Below are 16,826 nucleotides of genomic sequence, written 5' to 3' on the forward strand. Positions count from 1 at the left end.
CTTATTCTTTATTCACAGATATACTAGAAATGCATAGTATCACTTCTCTTATTCTCTATACACAGATATACTACAAATGCATAGTATCACTTATCTTGTTCTCTATACACAGATATACTACAAATGCATAGTATCACTTATCTTGTTCTCTATACACAGATATACTACAAATGCATAGTATCACTTCTCTTGTTCTCTATACACGGATATACTACAAATGCATAGTACCACTTCTCTTGTTCTCTATACACGGATATACTACAAATGCATAGTACCACTTCTCTTGTTCTCTGTACACGGATATACTACAAATGCATAGTACCACTTCTCTTATTCTCTGTACACGGATATACTACAAATGCATAGTACCACTTCTATTGTTCTCTATACACGGATATACTACAATTGCATGGTACCACTTCTCTTATTCTCTATACATGGATATACTACAAATGCATAGTACCACTTCTCTTATTCTTTATACACAGATATGCTACAAATGCATAGTAACACTTCTCTTGTTCTCTATACACGGATATACTACAATTGCATGGTACCACTTCTCTTATTCTCTATACATGGATATACTACAAATGCATAGTACCACTTCTCTTATTCTCTATACATGGATATACTACAAATGCATAGTATCACTTCTCTTATTCTCTATACACGGATATACTACAAATGTATAGTACCACTTCTCTTATTCTCTATACACAGATATACTACAAATGCACAGTACCACTTCTCTTCTTGCTCCTGCCACTGGTGGCAGACTGGCACTTAAGGGGCACGAGGCTCACACGCCCCTTTCACTGTCTGTCCCAATACAAGGAATGGGAGGTATGATAATAGTCAGACTGGGGGGTTCCGTCCACCTATAGGATCGGAGCACAGATAAGTCTGAGTCACAAAGGTAGAACTGGGATATTTAGATGCTCAGGAACAGGTGTAGATCACACTGGAAGCATCTGTGTTACCAGTCAGCTCAGACCATCCAATGTCCATCAATTTACTGCCAAGAAGTCTGTTATACAGAGGAAACAAATTGTAAATTTGTGTCAAATATCTTGTTCTGATGAGCTCTCCGGTCTGTAGATTTATGTATTTGTCATTAGCAGCTATTATATAAGGTCATTTGTATTCTACAGTTGGTGTCCTTTAAATACCTTAAAAATAATGACTATTTTAACCTAACAAATGAATCACATGCTTAATTATTTCTCTAGATTTGGCTTTATTCATTAACCAATTCCTTTGTGTTCCATTGATATCGCTGACCAGTGCCTTTGTTAAACATCAAACACGCCTGTTGTTTTCTAGGCACTATCGATTAAAGAGCAGATTGGGTATCCAGACTATATTCTGGAGGACCAGAATGATAAACTGGACCAGGAATCCGTACAAGTAAGTGTTACTAGGAAAACAGAGGTAGAATCAGTTGTGTCACTGAGCAGTAAAACCCAGATTGCTGTAACTCATGGGCTGTATTCGAATTAAAAATTGGTCCGACCCATACAATGGCTGCCTCCTCTCTGTGTCTGTCATATCGGCTTAAAGTGACATCTACACAATCACATATGGCCTACCTGTGGACACCCATATTTCTATATATTCTAATAATGATCAGACATTCAGTCTCCTAGACCAGAGATCGGTACTTGAAACAGTTCTGGGGCTGCATGGTGCGGCCCACCTTCAATACGGTCTCAAGTTGTCCGAACCTCAGTAATAAGATAAAACAATGTATTTAAGCAAAGAAAGAGACACCTTTCTGTAATTACATATCAGCGGGTATTTTATACAAGTGTTACACGCTATAACAAACAATTCGGACAATAAATCAGGGGGTTGCCCATCACTGTACTAGACAGTACAAATGACTGTTTATTGTTGCTGTCTTCTCCTTTTAAAGAGTAGATTGGATGATTATAAAATTTGTAAAAGTTAATTCCCAGCTTGAAGCTGTCCTCATATTTCGGTATGTTTTGCTAGGTCTCTTTGCATTACGTCTCATTTTCTGCGAATTTTATATTATTTGTCACCCAAGTGGTTAGGCGTTAGGGCCTGTTTCTTTGTTGCTTACAGTCGGCCAGAGAGATCAAACAGATGTAAGATGTGTTTTTGCATTTATGAAAGTAAAACTACAATATAGACATTTTATAATATTTTTACTTTAGCAATGTAAAATAATGATATGGTTGCCCTAGTTATTAGAGAATGAAGGGATATGTACTGGCGTCAAAAGTCTTTAGACGTCTCAGTTTGAATACCCTACCAGTATGTTTTTGGAGTGTGGGAGGACACCAGAGCACCCAGAGGAAACCCACGCAAATATGGGGAGAACATACAAACTCCACACAGATAAGGCCATGGTTGGGAATCAAACTCACGACCCCAGCGCTGTGAGGCAGATGTGCTAACCACTGAGCCACCGTGCTGCCAATGTGTAAAGCGACAGGGAATAATATGTCACATGTGATGTCCTGACTGGATGAGTCCAATGACTGTCCAATCAAGGGCTGCCTTTCTGTCAGGCTGTTATTATGCTTGAAGGATCCTAATTTTGGACACATGGAACAAAGTCAGTCCCGATGTCCCCTAACTCTCAGGAACAACCTAAGACAGAAATGAGGCTTCAACCAGCAGCATTTCAGCATAAAACTGTAAGAGACGCCGGTCACAGCCGTCCTGCCAATTTTTTTTTCTCCCAATCTTCTATTTTCTTTGAAAGATATCTCGAAAAATTTGTTTTAATTGTGACATAACAATCCTAGTAAGAAAGACAGCTCTTAACAGCGCAGAATTCTGAGATAGCTCTGAGTGTCATTTGTTTTGGCTCCCGCGGTTCAAGTCATCCTCCAGAGGTCACTGGCTGCTGGCCGGGGCGCCTTTGATTTGCAGCGACGTGAACAGCAGTTGTGACAGCTTTGAGTGGTTTCATAAAATGCTTATACAGAAGAAGGAAGGTCACGGTGTAATTGCAATGCTTTCACTGGCATCCAAAGTCAGCTTGACAAATATAATGGCCTTGCGTAAGTCTACCGCATAAAACACAGTGTTTTTTTCTTTTTTTTCTTCTTCTTTCTCTCCGCAGTTGAACTTTAGTGAACAGAAATACTTTGAGAACATACTGGAAATTTTAAAAGCTGGAGCACAAAAAAGTCTGAAAAAGCTGAGAGAACCAGTAGACCAAGATGCGTAAGTGCTTGTATCCTCTTTGCGACGCACAAATATATTTACCCATGTGGTTTTTTTTCTCCAATCAATGCATGATATGTATACTGTCGGGGACATGTGATTGGTCAGTCACAGCATCATCTGACAATCATCATCACCATTTATTTATATAGCGCCACTGATTCCGCAGCGCTGTACAGAGAACTCATTCACATCAGTCCTTCATAACATACACACACACAGACTAGGGTCAATTTGTTAGCAACCAATTAACCTACCAGTATGTTTTTGGAGTGTGGGAGGAAACCCACGCAAACACGGGGAGAACATACAAACTACACATAGATAAGGCCATGGTCAGGAATCAAACTCATGACCCCAGTGCTGTGAGGCAGAAGTGCTAACCACTAAGCCACCGTGCTGAAGCCCTAGGCTTCACACGCTCCTCTTTTAAATTATGTAAAGGCAATTGCATCGCCAACCTTATTGCATATATTTATAAAATTCCTTTAAAGCTGTGCTACCAACTTGGTTAAATATTTAGCAAGATCCCCTCCCCCTAGCAGGGATAAAATAATACAGGACCTGCAAATCCAGTTTTCTTCACCACTTTTAAATGTTGGCAGAGGGGGTGGGGGGTTGAGCTGGAGGACCAATCACATAATTGGTCCTCCAGCTCACACCTTTCCCGACCCCCATTTGGTTTTCGGTCAGAACAGAGGAGCCTCAGGAAACTTTAACTGCATAGAGCAGCCCCTTGGGCTAAGGGGAAGGGTCGCCTTAGTAAAATCTTTTATTAGGTGTCAGTACAGCAAGTCGATGCAGTGATTGGCTTAATGCTTCAGATTATCCTACACAAGTTAGGTGGGCTAAAATTCTCTGTGCTGCTGTTAACATTCCAATGCTCTGGTTGGCCACAGGTTGTTCTAGCCCTGCCCACTTTATCGACTGCATATGTTTGTGTAACATGTTATGAAGAATGAATACAACAGGCGCTCTGACCGCAGATAAAAACACCTATAGGTTGTTTGGCCTCAGAGGCGGGTTAGGATGACATCTAATGACTTTGCCTCTGTAATTCTGTTGTAGCTGGATAATTGGAGCAGCAGTCGCTGATGCTTTCTATTCCCCCAACCGAAATCAGATCGGTAGGTAGAGGTGGTGCCAACAAAGGTATTTATATGCAGTTTTTCCTCTTGCATTTGTCTTTCCCTCACGCTTTCCTAAAGAACGATGTGACTCTAGCACTTTACAGCGCTAGGCAGCCCTCTAGGAGTGTTCCCCCGCCCCTATCGATACATGGCCACGCCCCCTGCCCCACTGTCGGGGACTTCCATTTCGGGAGCTGTGCTATCACATACTTGCCAACTTTTTAAATCTGTACTCCGGGAGATCGGAGTATCATGTGACAGAGGGTAGGAGGGGGCGTGACAACATCATTACGTCACTACACCCCTACCATAGAATACAAAAATTCACGGTATTGACTAGCGGGGGGGGGGGGGCTTAATGATGCGATCAAGCCCCACCCCCGTTATTCAATGCTGTGAATTTCAGCATTTTACAGGGTCCGGAAACTTTGCCTACTGTCCCGGGAGTCCGGGAAATTTGGGAGCCTCCCGGAAATTCCGTGAGTGTAGGCAAGTGAGTACTATCTTACCATTGAGTTTGCCAGTAATTTCATCCATGAGTTTTGCATATAGCACCTTCTATAGGACTGTAATAAAATAGCAGGCTAGTTTGGCTCTACGGCACCACCTGCTGGCTGTAAAGTACACACGTTGCCTGCTCCCCGAGGAGGCAGCCATTTTGCGAGTTGAAGCAATAATTAAGAGAACGCACTAGAAAACAGCAAAATGGCTGCCTCCACTGTGTTGAGGTAAAAGTTTTAGATTTCACTGCGCTTACTCTACTCCCACCCCCTAAAACTACCTGTGAAGGAACATGAGCGAGAGTGAAGCCGGGAAAACGATCAGCTGACAATTACTTCCCACACTCCCCAAAAGTCGCCTATGGTTCCGTCAGCCCAGGCCCTGAAACCATCTCCAGGATTATGTTTAAAAGCATGGTCACCAAATGCAGTCCATAACGAATACAATCGTATTTCTCTTTGCAGTATTTCCTGCTGGGATCCTTCAACCTCCATTTTTCAGTAAACACCAGCCGCAAGCATTAAACTTCGGTGGAATCGGCATGGTCATCGGTCATGAGATCACTCACGGGTTTGATGACAATGGTAATAAAATGGCATCAGACATGATTTTGCTCATGCCCTAACGCGATATCTATCTAGGGACATTTAAATAAGATTGTTTTACAGGTAACTGTGTAGAAATGGCGGTATTGCTCGTAGAAACCCAATCAGACGTTTGCTTTCATTAAGATGGTAGAAACTTGATTGAACAATGACATTTAACTATTTCATTCAATATTATGCAGGTAGGAATTTTGACAAGGACGGAAATATGTTCGACTGGTGGAGTAATTTCTCGGCGATGCATTTCAAGGACCAGTCTCGATGCATGGTCTACCAATATGGAAATTATACCTGGGATTTGGCTGGTGGGCAAAACGTAAGTGTTTTCTACTTTTTAACAAGAGTGTTACCCATCTTTAGCTAGATGGCTGCGCTCAGCTGGCCATTAAGGCTACCCCTTTCTTGTGCAAAAACCAAGGGGCAGAGGGGATACAAATTCTCCAATATTTATTGGAGGTTTGGTAGCAGTGGGACGTACCTTGTCGAAAGAGACTTCCATTTATTGAATGTGGGTGACATGATCGACTCACATCATATCCTCTTCCTCCAGACAAGTCCCTCAGATGTCAATCACGTTAGATATTTCATTACATTTTTTAGTGATCTTGTAATGCCTCAATTCTTGGCACCTGACATTTTGACCTTCTATTATGCCTAATAATAAAGACATTTCCCCCCCCAAAAAAAATAGAAATAAAAAAATGCACCTGTAATGGAAATGTGTGACAAAGAGAACCACAGCAATTATTTTTTTGTTTTTAATTTGCCTTAAATTAGACTAATCCGTATTTGATGCTATAAATATGCCAAAATGTTTAATGCATTGATGACCAATCAATGTGTGAGTTTACCTGGCCGGTAAACCGTGAGATGAAACTAAAGGCATGTTTTACAGAAGATGGGTTTTTAAATTATATTAAAACGCGGTTTGTGATTTTCAGGTAAGCGGTATCATCACGCTGGGAGAAAACATTGCCGATAACGGGGGCGTCCGGCAAGCTTACAAGGTAGAGTCGGTCATTCTCCGCTCTTGCTAGAGAGCTGCAGACTGCTGACATTGAAATGTCACAATAATTAATGTTCTTCATGGTGTTGAAGGAGCGACACACTTTTTAATGTGGTCAAAGCTGCAGTCTTTCATTGCAAATTTGTTACGGTGTCATCTTAATTCAGTCCCCTTGCTTGGGCTCTCTCTATCTTGGGCTTTTTTTTAATGTACTTAATTCAATTTTGATAACAGATGGGTGTCTTGGAAAGGGCACCTGTTTCTTGTTTTAATATTAAAAGCCTTTAGGGCATCAATAATGACTTATGTAATAATATGGGGTACTCTGCTTCCCAGCCTATAAATTATAATGATAAAGTCACCTATTCATTGTGTCTACATTTGATTATTATTATTATTCTTTATATGGTTCCACAAGGTTTCCGCAGTCCCATGCAAATACAATTGCAAAGTACAATACAAGCAGTGGACCATACAGAGTACAATACAGAACAAGACAAGTAAAACCAAAACTCCAATAGCTCCAAGCATAACAAGTACAATGGCTTAGGAGAAGAAGAAATGGAATTAAGACAGAGGGGAAGAGGGCCCTGCTCGTAAGAGCTTACATACTAAATGGTGGGGGGGACACAGACAGCAGGCACAAGAGGAGTCAGTAGAGGGGATGAAGCACAGGAGGAGCGTGAGCAGGAAAGAGGGAGAAGGTGAAGAAGGACGGAGAAGGTTATGTGGATGGCTGGAAGGCTTTGAGCAACAGATGGGTTTTAAGTACCCATTTGAAGGAGATCAGATTAGGGGACAGACAGATGGAGCAAGGGAGTTTGTTCCAGTTGAGGGGGGCAGCACTAGAGAAGTCTTGAATTCGGGAATGGAATACGGTGATCATTGCGGAGGAGAGGTAACGGTCATTGAACGGTCGGGAGTGTGAATGGAGAGAGGGTTAGAGATATATGGGGCAGTGGTTTGGGAGAGAGAGGCCCTTGTAGGTGAGGATGAGGAGTTTAAAGAGTATGCTGTAGGGGAAAGGGAGCCAGTGTAAGGCAAGGCAGAGAGGGGAGGCAGAGGAAGAGCGGCGTGAAAAAGAAAGATAAGTCTAGTAGCCGCATTGAGAATAGAGCGAAGGGGGGTGAGACGGGAGAGGGAGAGGTCGGTGAGAAGAATGTTACAGTAATCAAGACGGGAAATAATGAGAGCGTGGATAATAGTTTTGGCGGCATCCTGAGAAAGGAAGGGCCGGATGCGGACGATATTCCATAGCTGGAAACGACAGGATCGAGCAAGGGATTGAATGTCGGGGGCAAAAGAGAGGGAGGAGTCGAGGGTGACACCCAGGCAGCGGAGTTGGAGGACAGGAGAGATGATGGTGGTATTAACGGTGATGGAGAGATCAAGGTGGGATGAGGATTTAGAAGGAGGGAAAACAATGAGTTCATTTTTAGCACTGTTGATTTTGAGACAATGTGAAGACATTTGATAAGCAAACCGCTATGTTACTTTGCATATAATACTTCTAAGGGCAGATTCAATTCAGCGCAAGGAGACGCAATGTCTCTCCGGAACAATCTGCGGAGACACGTCGCCTTAGTTTTCCTCGCGTCCCATAGAGTTGCGCAGAAAAATGAGGAGAGATTTATTACCGTAATAGCTGCCAATATGCACATCTGAACATCGATGTGATGACCAGCAGCACCTCGCGCTGAATTGACTCTGCCCTCTAGATTTCAATAAAATTAGCATGGTATCATTTTAGGTGCCCCATGAACTATGCTCCCCTAGGCATGTGTCTAGGTTGCCTGTATAGTTAACACAGCCCTGGCCACTGTTGCATTTCACAGATTCTTTGTTTTACGTTCCGGGGTGACTATATATCTGTGTTGACATGTTTCTTACAGGCATATTTGAAGTGGGTACAGAGACACGGCAATGAGCCCAAGCTTCCTGGACTGGATTTGACACACAAGCAGCTTTTCTTCCTGAATTTTGCTCAGGTAAAGGTGAACGTTAGCGAAAGATTCAGCTGCCAACTCATCCGTTTATTGCTCAGTCTAAACCTGTGTAAACATAGGAAAATCTTTAAAAAGACAAATTCGTGTGGTTTAGGATGTGTTTATCACTATAATCAATAATGGACCATCACATATTGGCTCAATGGATCTGGTGCTAGTGATACTAATGGAAGCAATATGCTCTGTGTTTATTTATTTCCTTCTTGTCGTTATTATTATCGTGTTTATAAATTACATCTAAATTTTATTTAATTAGACATATTATTGGACATTAATCAACATTGTTACTGCAGGTAATATAGCTAGACTGATTATTATTGCTCCTATTCCTTGGTAGGATTATTAGCATGTTAATGAGTATTACAACTTCCGGCTAGAGATGCTCAGGCTCGGTTCCCCGAGAACCGGACACACCCGAACTTAGCAGATCCGAGTCCCGAGCTGAGCCGGCTCGGTACTTTCGCTCTTTTTCGGATTTGAAAACGGGGCAAAACATCATCGTAACGTCGTCGGATCTCGAATCTCACGATTTTTGGATTCTTTTTTAAGATCCAACATCACGGAGGGCGGACCCTCATTTTTCTTTTCTGCCACTGCTGTGCGCCAATGTGTCCTAGTTGTGCTAGGAACTGTCGTGTGTTTGTGTCATTGCTCTGTCGCTTACCATCCAGCCAGGTCGCTGCAGTATTTGTACGAAAGTGTCTGAAAATAATATTGTGACCTGTGAGGTGGTCAAAATTGCCTGCAAATGACTTGAAATTAGTGTTATTGAGGTTAATAATAATGTAGGAACAAAAAAAAAAAAAAATTATGTGATTTTAGCATATTTTAGGATTTTTTCTATAAAATCCAAAACCAAGACCAAAAACACACAAGGGCGGTTTTGCCAAAACCTAAACATAAAGCTAATCCAGATCCAAAACCAAAACCAGTTCACAGGGGTCAGTGAGCATCTCTACTTCCGGCATGTTACTCTGTGCTTGTTACTGGACATATTACTGTGAAATACTCCGCAGAGACTGGTACTGGCTGTATGACTTCCAAACCGCTAACACCTGTTGTAGGTGCGTGTAGATTTTTTGCATGAGATTTGCTGATGCGGACAGACGCAGCTATGCACTGAAGAAACTGGTGTAATTGGGATATCTGGGTTGATGTTGTAACTTTTACCCAAGTCGTGGTATGGCTGGGGACACACTACAGAAAATTTCTCCCGATTCAATAACCTTAACGAGTTTCCCAACGACTGATAGTCCCGATCAGCAGCCGATCCCTGTGTACACACTACACACGAGTTACCAGATGTGCCGTCAGATCTGTGCTCTTCATCTGTCATAACCATCGGCTGAAAAGATCCTGACTCTGTAACCTCTATGGAGATCTATGGACACTGATGGTCCTTAGTGCGCACACACTGCAGGATTTGCCGGACATCGTTCTATCGCTTCTAGAGATTTTTAGTCTGGTTATTAAATCAAATCAAACGATACAATGTGCTTTGCAACGATAATACATGATCGTTGTAGAGTACACAATAATGTGATATCCTACCTAACAGTTGTTTACCGTGTGATTGGACGATAATACCTTGATAAACATGTAGGGCCTGAGTCATTAGAGAGAGCAAAGCATAAAAAAGGAGTAACATTTGCACCTGGGTAAAACCATGTTGCATTGGAGGGGGAGGTAAATTTAAAATGTGGGGACAGATTTATAGTTGGGGTAGGGCATGTAATAGATCAACTTTACATTTCAGTGTAGTAATAAAGCTATTAAGTATTTGTGTGTTAGATGAAAAAACAGCCAGTATTTAACTTATGTGCAAAATAATAAACTACTTTGCACCCCTTGCATTGTAACATGGTTTGTCCCAGAGAACATTTACCCATTTTTTGCCTTAATGACTCAGGCCCGTAGTGTGTACCCAGCCTAACGTTCCATAGCTAAATACTGGATGATTGCTGTGATCAGTTGGGTATCCAATTTAGCTAATTAAGTGTCATAGAAGCACATGGGAACCAGTCAGTACGATTGACCAATGACTGCACACTTACATATTTGTGGTCTTCGGTCAGTCGTTTTTTTTCCCCTTGTTAAGTGGAAGCTCACACACGTAGCAACATTACACCGATCGTCATATGTGCGTCCACACTGTGAATTCATTTACAAGCACTACAAATAAACACTTTAGGCTACTCCAGCAAATAATTATAACAAACGGCAGCAGCATGTTTCTAATATAAATAGTCCAGCTTTCAAGAAACTAACGAGCTGGTATTTTAGAATAGTGATAATTAGCTTTGAACTCTGTACAAACAAAGATGCTTCAAGAAGACTTGGAACATCACTGACTGTCAGAGGCAAAATAATACAAAATTGTAAATGATTTAAGGCACAATGCAATAACCTCTTCTTTAATCATTTTTGACATCTTGGTTCTTTGCAGGAAGATTTCACACACTAAAAATGTCAAATTTAATTCCGTCGCTTTTGCATAAAGTATCTTCAAGTCCTATAGTGTTTTAACAAGTTCTGTTTAAGCGTTAGTCAAATTAGAAGGTGACAGGGCGCGTTACTAAAGCGTATATGAATGTTCCCACTAACTGCGGGCACCAACGCTTTTCCCATAGCGAGACTAATAGCAGGACAGAGATATCGCATGGTTTCCTGAAGACAGATCCTCTAATTGCAATGATCTAAAGTTTTGCTTTCACCATAATGATTCATAATGACCATTCATTGGCGTTGGTAATACTATTCTGACATGGAGAAGCCCTACAAAGAAAATCCGAAATTAGGAAAAACCGATTGGAAAAGAAACAGACTTACCTTCAACCCGATGCTGGAGATCTCCGATGGGAGCACCATGTTGACAGCAAGTGATTTCGATTGGAGAAGGGTTCGGCACTGCAGGGTGATGTCATGGCGACGTCTGTCAATAGAAATTTAAAGCGGCAATGTGGGGACCCCTAAGGTTAAGTGTTTAAACACTTAACCCGACATTGCCGCTTTCAAGTGACAAGAACACTGCTATCCCTGTTTCTGTGTGAGCAATGGCACTGAGCAATGTCACTGGAGAGTGACAAGAACACTGCTACCCCTGTTGCTGTGTGAGCAATGGCACTGAGCAATGTCACTGGAGACTGGAGAGTGACAAGAACACTGCTACCCCTGTTTCTGTGGGAGCAATGGCACTGAGCAATGTCACTGGAGACTGGAGAGTGACAAGAACACTGCTACCCCTGTTTCTGTGTGAGCAATGGCACTGAGTAATGTCACTGGAGACTGGAGAGTGACAAGAACACTGCTATCCCTGTTTCTGTGTGAGCAATGGCACTGAGCAATGTCACTGGAGACTGGAGAGTGACAAGAACACTACTACCCCTGTTTCTGTGTGAGCAATGGCACTGAGCAATGTCACTGGAGACTGGACAGTGACAAGAACACTGTTACCCCTGTTTCTGTGTGAGCAGTGGCACTGAGCAATGTCACTGGAGACTGGAGAGTGACAAGAACACTGCTACCCCTAGTTCTGTGTGAGCAATGGCGCTGAATCTCCTGGGGAGGGAGGTACTTATAGACTCCAAACCCCGCGAGATCCGACAATGCAACAATGACGTTTTGCCTCAATTCAGATCCAAAGACGCGAAAAAGTACCAGGGTATGGGGTATTGTAGTAGCTGCTGAGTCAGCATCATGCAAACTTGTAATGCAACATAGCCAATCCCTGAACGAAGAAGCCGGGCTCATGCTAATACAACGGTCAGATGGGAGCCCTATTTTTAGAAGTGGAAGTTTCACCCCAGTAACCGATCTGTGGGCTAATAGGTATTGGTTTATTCACCCACAGAGTGATACTTTCCTCCTGACTCTTACATAGGACCAGCTTACATGCACGACTGGAATCTATATTCTCATTTCTACGTAACGTTCGGACTTGTAATAGATAAGACCACCAGCATCACGTTATAGGTCAGCATAGGATTTATTGCTTTTTGAGCTTTATATTTGGTACTTACTTTTCTCATATTTTTCATATGTTTCCCTTCTTTGACTGTGGTCAGTTTGTCTCTCACGCTGTATAGTCCAGAGATTACCTGCTAGTAAGTTTGGACTGGGACTATTACATCATTGATTATCAGTCATTACATCTATTTTAGTGAAAAGCCACGGCTCTGTTTAAGATATATACTTTTATATGGATTGTCACAGACCCACACATTGAGAGATCCTGCATTGTATACACCCTGTGATCTGTTTACAACACCATGCCCCAATCCAATACCATCTTTTAGATCAAGGTCTCGCTATTTAACTTTACAGTTTTTCACTCACTCTGAGCAGATGCAGCGCTTGAGAAATCTTCTTTGACCTATTTAGTGCTAGAGTTTGGGAATCTCTATATAGCGGCCCCATAAAGACCCGGGAGTAGAACTTGAGCGCAGGTCAATTTTTACTTTTTACATGAATATAATTATACAGTAATCACTTTCTGTTTACATTAGACAAATATATAGAGAAACATAATAAAAATATAGGGTCAGTTCGCCTTAAATATGCGAGTTATACATTAATAGTTAACAGAACAGGGAACATTTGAAAGTCCTACAGTTTCAGGATCTCTAACCATCCCAATGAAACAAACGCACTGTAGACTGTAATTGTAATAGTTGTGTGGATTTTGTACATAAGCAGCGAATTAATGCATGTTGTACACAGGTGTGGTGTGGATCTTATCGCCCAGAGTATGCCAGACACTCTATAAAGACGGATGTGCACAGTCCCTTTAAATACAGGTGAGAACAACAGCTTTGCAAAGCATCCTTTTAGTTAAAAAACTGTGTTTGGGAGCAGGGGGGGGGAATTATTCTGGGTTTTGTTTTGTTTAGGTTTTTTTTAATGCTGGTTGGAATTAGTTTCCATGCATGAGGGCTGGCTGGGCATGGGGGAACATTTGCCCCCTGAGCCGGTTCCATAGTGGACTACATAGGCAAACTGAGGGGGGGGGGGGGTTCCTAGTGCCTGGAAACCCCCCTCCAAGCCTGGGGCACTGTATAATTGAGGTGGCTGGACCCTGTTCCTGCTTCACACGGCTCTGCTTGAAAAAGGTGAGCTGCTTGCACCTAACAGTAGTGCACGCAGCATTGCCCATGTATATTATGGGGACAGGAAGAGTTGGAGAGCAGCCAAGCACTGTCTAAAATTATAGCCACGCCCCCATGCATGCTGGTCACGCCCACTGGCGGCGTGGTGTGGAATCCACCCTCTACAAATCCTGCGTTTGCCCCTGGGCTACTGGTCAATGAGCTACCTGCATTTTTTCCCCCTTTGAAATGTTCCCAGTAGGCTGCTGAACTGAGTCTTGATTTCCCCCCGGGGCCAAACCCAGAGAAAACTGTTCTGTATGGTGTGCCCAATTGCTAAAATGTAAATAACTTAAAGATTTGCACAATGAACTCTTCTATTAAACCTCCAAAACGGTCTCATTTCAGAGTTATGGGGTCCTTGCAGAACTTCGAAGCTTTCTCTGAAGAATTTAACTGCAAGAAGGGTACCACAATGCACCCAGTAGAGCGATGCCGGGTCTGGTAGATGAAGTGTTGTCCAATGATCTTCAGAATTCAGTCTGAATATGTCTGCTGGGCTGGCTTATACATATTGAACAGTTATAGCCAATAACGTGCCTGGTGTTTCTCTTCTGTTCAGGTCAGAGCCATGGTCAGATAAAGTCAGAGGAAAGGGCAGGTGACAGTTTCACTGTTTTAGTGTCGCGCTGACGCATGCGCAAGCGTCACAATTACCACCAGAAAAGATGTGTTGAAAAATACGACTGTTTTAATGGCTTGACTGTTATTATATATATAAAAAAAATAAAAATTACTGCTGTCAGGTTTTTAAAGACTAGTTTTAAAAAGATGTATTTTTTTCCTCCAGTTGACTTGGCTTTTGATATTATATTGTATGACTGTGTCGTTCTCATTTCATGTCTCGTGGGACTCTCATTGTCTATAGAAATCAGTATCATTATAACAGTGAAAAGATTCACTTTTGGGGGGCAAGCTATTAAACAGGAGATATCCTTCATTTACGAATTGTTATTCTCGGAATTTCTGCACGTCCCTTGATTAGGACAGTGCCGAACGATGTGTCGTTTAAATCTTATTGGAGCAGCAATGAGCATTTTGGTGTTGTCCGTTTTGGTTGTCATACCTCCTCATAGCCTGTAGATGGTGCTGTATTTTCTACTTGCTGGAAACGCTTTACGTGGAGAGTTTAGAAGAGAGTTTAGTCTACCAGCAGCTTTGAGCTATAAGCTTTTCCATATGATTTTCCTAATGGTGAAATAGATTTCCATAAAAAATGTACAGAAACAAACAACAGTTGAAAGCCTATTTGAAAGCACCACCATTGTTCTTGTTTTCAGATAAGATTTTCTTCTAAACATGTGTTAAAAATACCTCACCCCCCTATGTGGGCCACTCCTCTTCCATACTATAAGTAGAAGCATTAATGAAGGGTCAAGTGGAGTGAAGAGGGAGGGGCCAGAATGGATCTCTGCTGACCTCTTGTGGCTGCCAGCTGTATGTACAAAACGTACTTTCTCCTATGTCTATAACAAAAAAGCAAACAGTATTTTCACATTTACTTTCCTGCATGCAAAACACATAAATAGAAAATAATATTCAATTTAGTGTCCTTTAATTAATGTTAAATTACAGCAAATACAGCATTGCAGCCATGTACTCTGAATTTTTGTTGTGCGTTATAGTTTGAAACAGAAAAGCGATATATACATTGCAAGAGCTGAATCAAATTCACACGTTATGTACCCAAGTATAGTTGACTCTATTTCGAGTTTACCCCATCTTAAACTCACATGGGGCCGTCGACCATTTCTTTCAGCAATGTGCTGCGTCCCTTTTTGAATTGAATTATCTCCTAACAATATCTTATAACTTTATAACAAAATATTATATTCATTTATTTTTTTTAAAAAAAGTAATGCTTGCAAGAATATAATGGTTTACATAACGCCTTGAAAAAAGCCATGACTCTAAAGCAAACATTTATATAAAAGTGAAGAGTAGTGTTGTACCGCTTCCACTTACGCTACAATCTAATAAAACCATATCCTACGACGCTTAACCAATGTTTAAAATGGTGTTGATATGGTACAAAAAGCTGAAATCATAAAGCACAGCTTCCCATGACATCACTAGTCATACTGTATATTCATCCACCAATACGCTGAGAGCATTTCTGTTACCTAGCAGCCTCTAAGACAATCTCTGAGACTAAGGATTCTACAACACCCCATATCTACGCATAGTAGTGGGTTAGTTGGAAAAGTCTGGCATTATTGGTAACTTTGAGAAGCAAAGAGACCCAACATGACATTACAATAAGGATTATATCGCACACAGCACAGCCCATTAATATTTTTGTTTGCTTTATATATTTGTTCTTAAAGACTATTTTGAGACTTATCGAAAGCATCTCGTATACTGGCTACACACAATGCAATCTGAAAAGCCATATATTGGTTCCATGGATAGCAAAAGGCCCATGAATTTTGGTCAACTGATAACACCACACCAGTCTAATCAGGGTTACACAGTGCAAAGCTAGGCCAATTTGATTGAAAACTTAAGCTGGGTACACACTGAAGAATTGTTCAGACCGACGTGCTATCTCAAACGATTGTACCTACGACTGAAGGTCCGATCAGTCTGACGATTCATCCATACACACTGACACGATTTACCTTCAGATCTGTGCTCTTCATCTGGTCCTCTAGTCCGGAGAATGACAGCCCAATATTCAGTCATTCACTACTGTCACATTGTCACAATGATTAAAACCACCTTGTTATAGCTTTCCACATGTCCTAACGAATTTCGTTAGCTTCTGTGTCTCTGACACGAAACATTCTGTCTCAGAAGGAACAAATGAATTATTCCTTCTACAGCACTCTCTACATTTATTCACTCTGACATTCATCGCTAGCATCGGCTGAAAAGAGCCTGACTCTGTAACCTCTATGGAGATCGTGAGCATGAGTGCATACACACTACATGATCGTTAGGTGATTGATCGGAAAATATTGAATGGTACGACCAACCAAATGAGGCGATAATCGTCTATTTGGGCAGACTTTGGACCATCGTGTCTCTACACACACTGACCCGACTTTCGAACGAGCGGTTGTATGTCGGCTGGTTGAGCCAATTATTGGATAAAAACCCTGTAGTGTGCACCCAGCTTAACAAACTGACCAACCATTACTGCATTTGGTGTAGGCCAACTTCCTTGCTCCCCGTTCATCTAAAAAGTACGGTATATTTCATTATTGTAATGCAAATCACCTACATTT

General features: G+C 41.7%; 1 protein-coding gene across 2 annotated transcripts in view; it reads left to right on the top strand.

Annotated features, from left to right (window-relative positions):
- MMEL1 (membrane metalloendopeptidase like 1) overlaps positions 1-15,424 on the top strand; it is a 128,163-nt gene extending 112,739 nt beyond the window's left edge. For both annotated transcript variants that reach the window (XM_075190166.1, XM_075190165.1), the window contains exons 15-23: positions 1,327-1,410; positions 3,101-3,204; positions 4,273-4,331; positions 5,300-5,419; positions 5,623-5,756; positions 6,382-6,447; positions 8,339-8,434; positions 13,172-13,248; positions 13,945-15,424. In XM_075190166.1, coding sequence (XP_075046267.1) covers positions 1,327-1,410; positions 3,101-3,204; positions 4,273-4,331; positions 5,300-5,419; positions 5,623-5,756; positions 6,382-6,447; positions 8,339-8,434; positions 13,172-13,248; positions 13,945-14,044 — 840 coding nt within the window. In that variant the 3' untranslated portion in view covers positions 14,045-15,424. The remainder of the gene's footprint in view (positions 1-1,326; positions 1,411-3,100; positions 3,205-4,272; positions 4,332-5,299; positions 5,420-5,622; positions 5,757-6,381; positions 6,448-8,338; positions 8,435-13,171; positions 13,249-13,944) is intronic.
- Positions 15,425-16,826: the final 1,402 nt, after the last annotated feature.

The sequence above is a fragment of the Mixophyes fleayi genome, chromosome 11, assembly GCF_038048845.1.
Source record: "Mixophyes fleayi isolate aMixFle1 chromosome 11, aMixFle1.hap1, whole genome shotgun sequence".
Lineage (NCBI taxonomy): Eukaryota > Metazoa > Chordata > Amphibia > Anura > Limnodynastidae > Mixophyes > Mixophyes fleayi.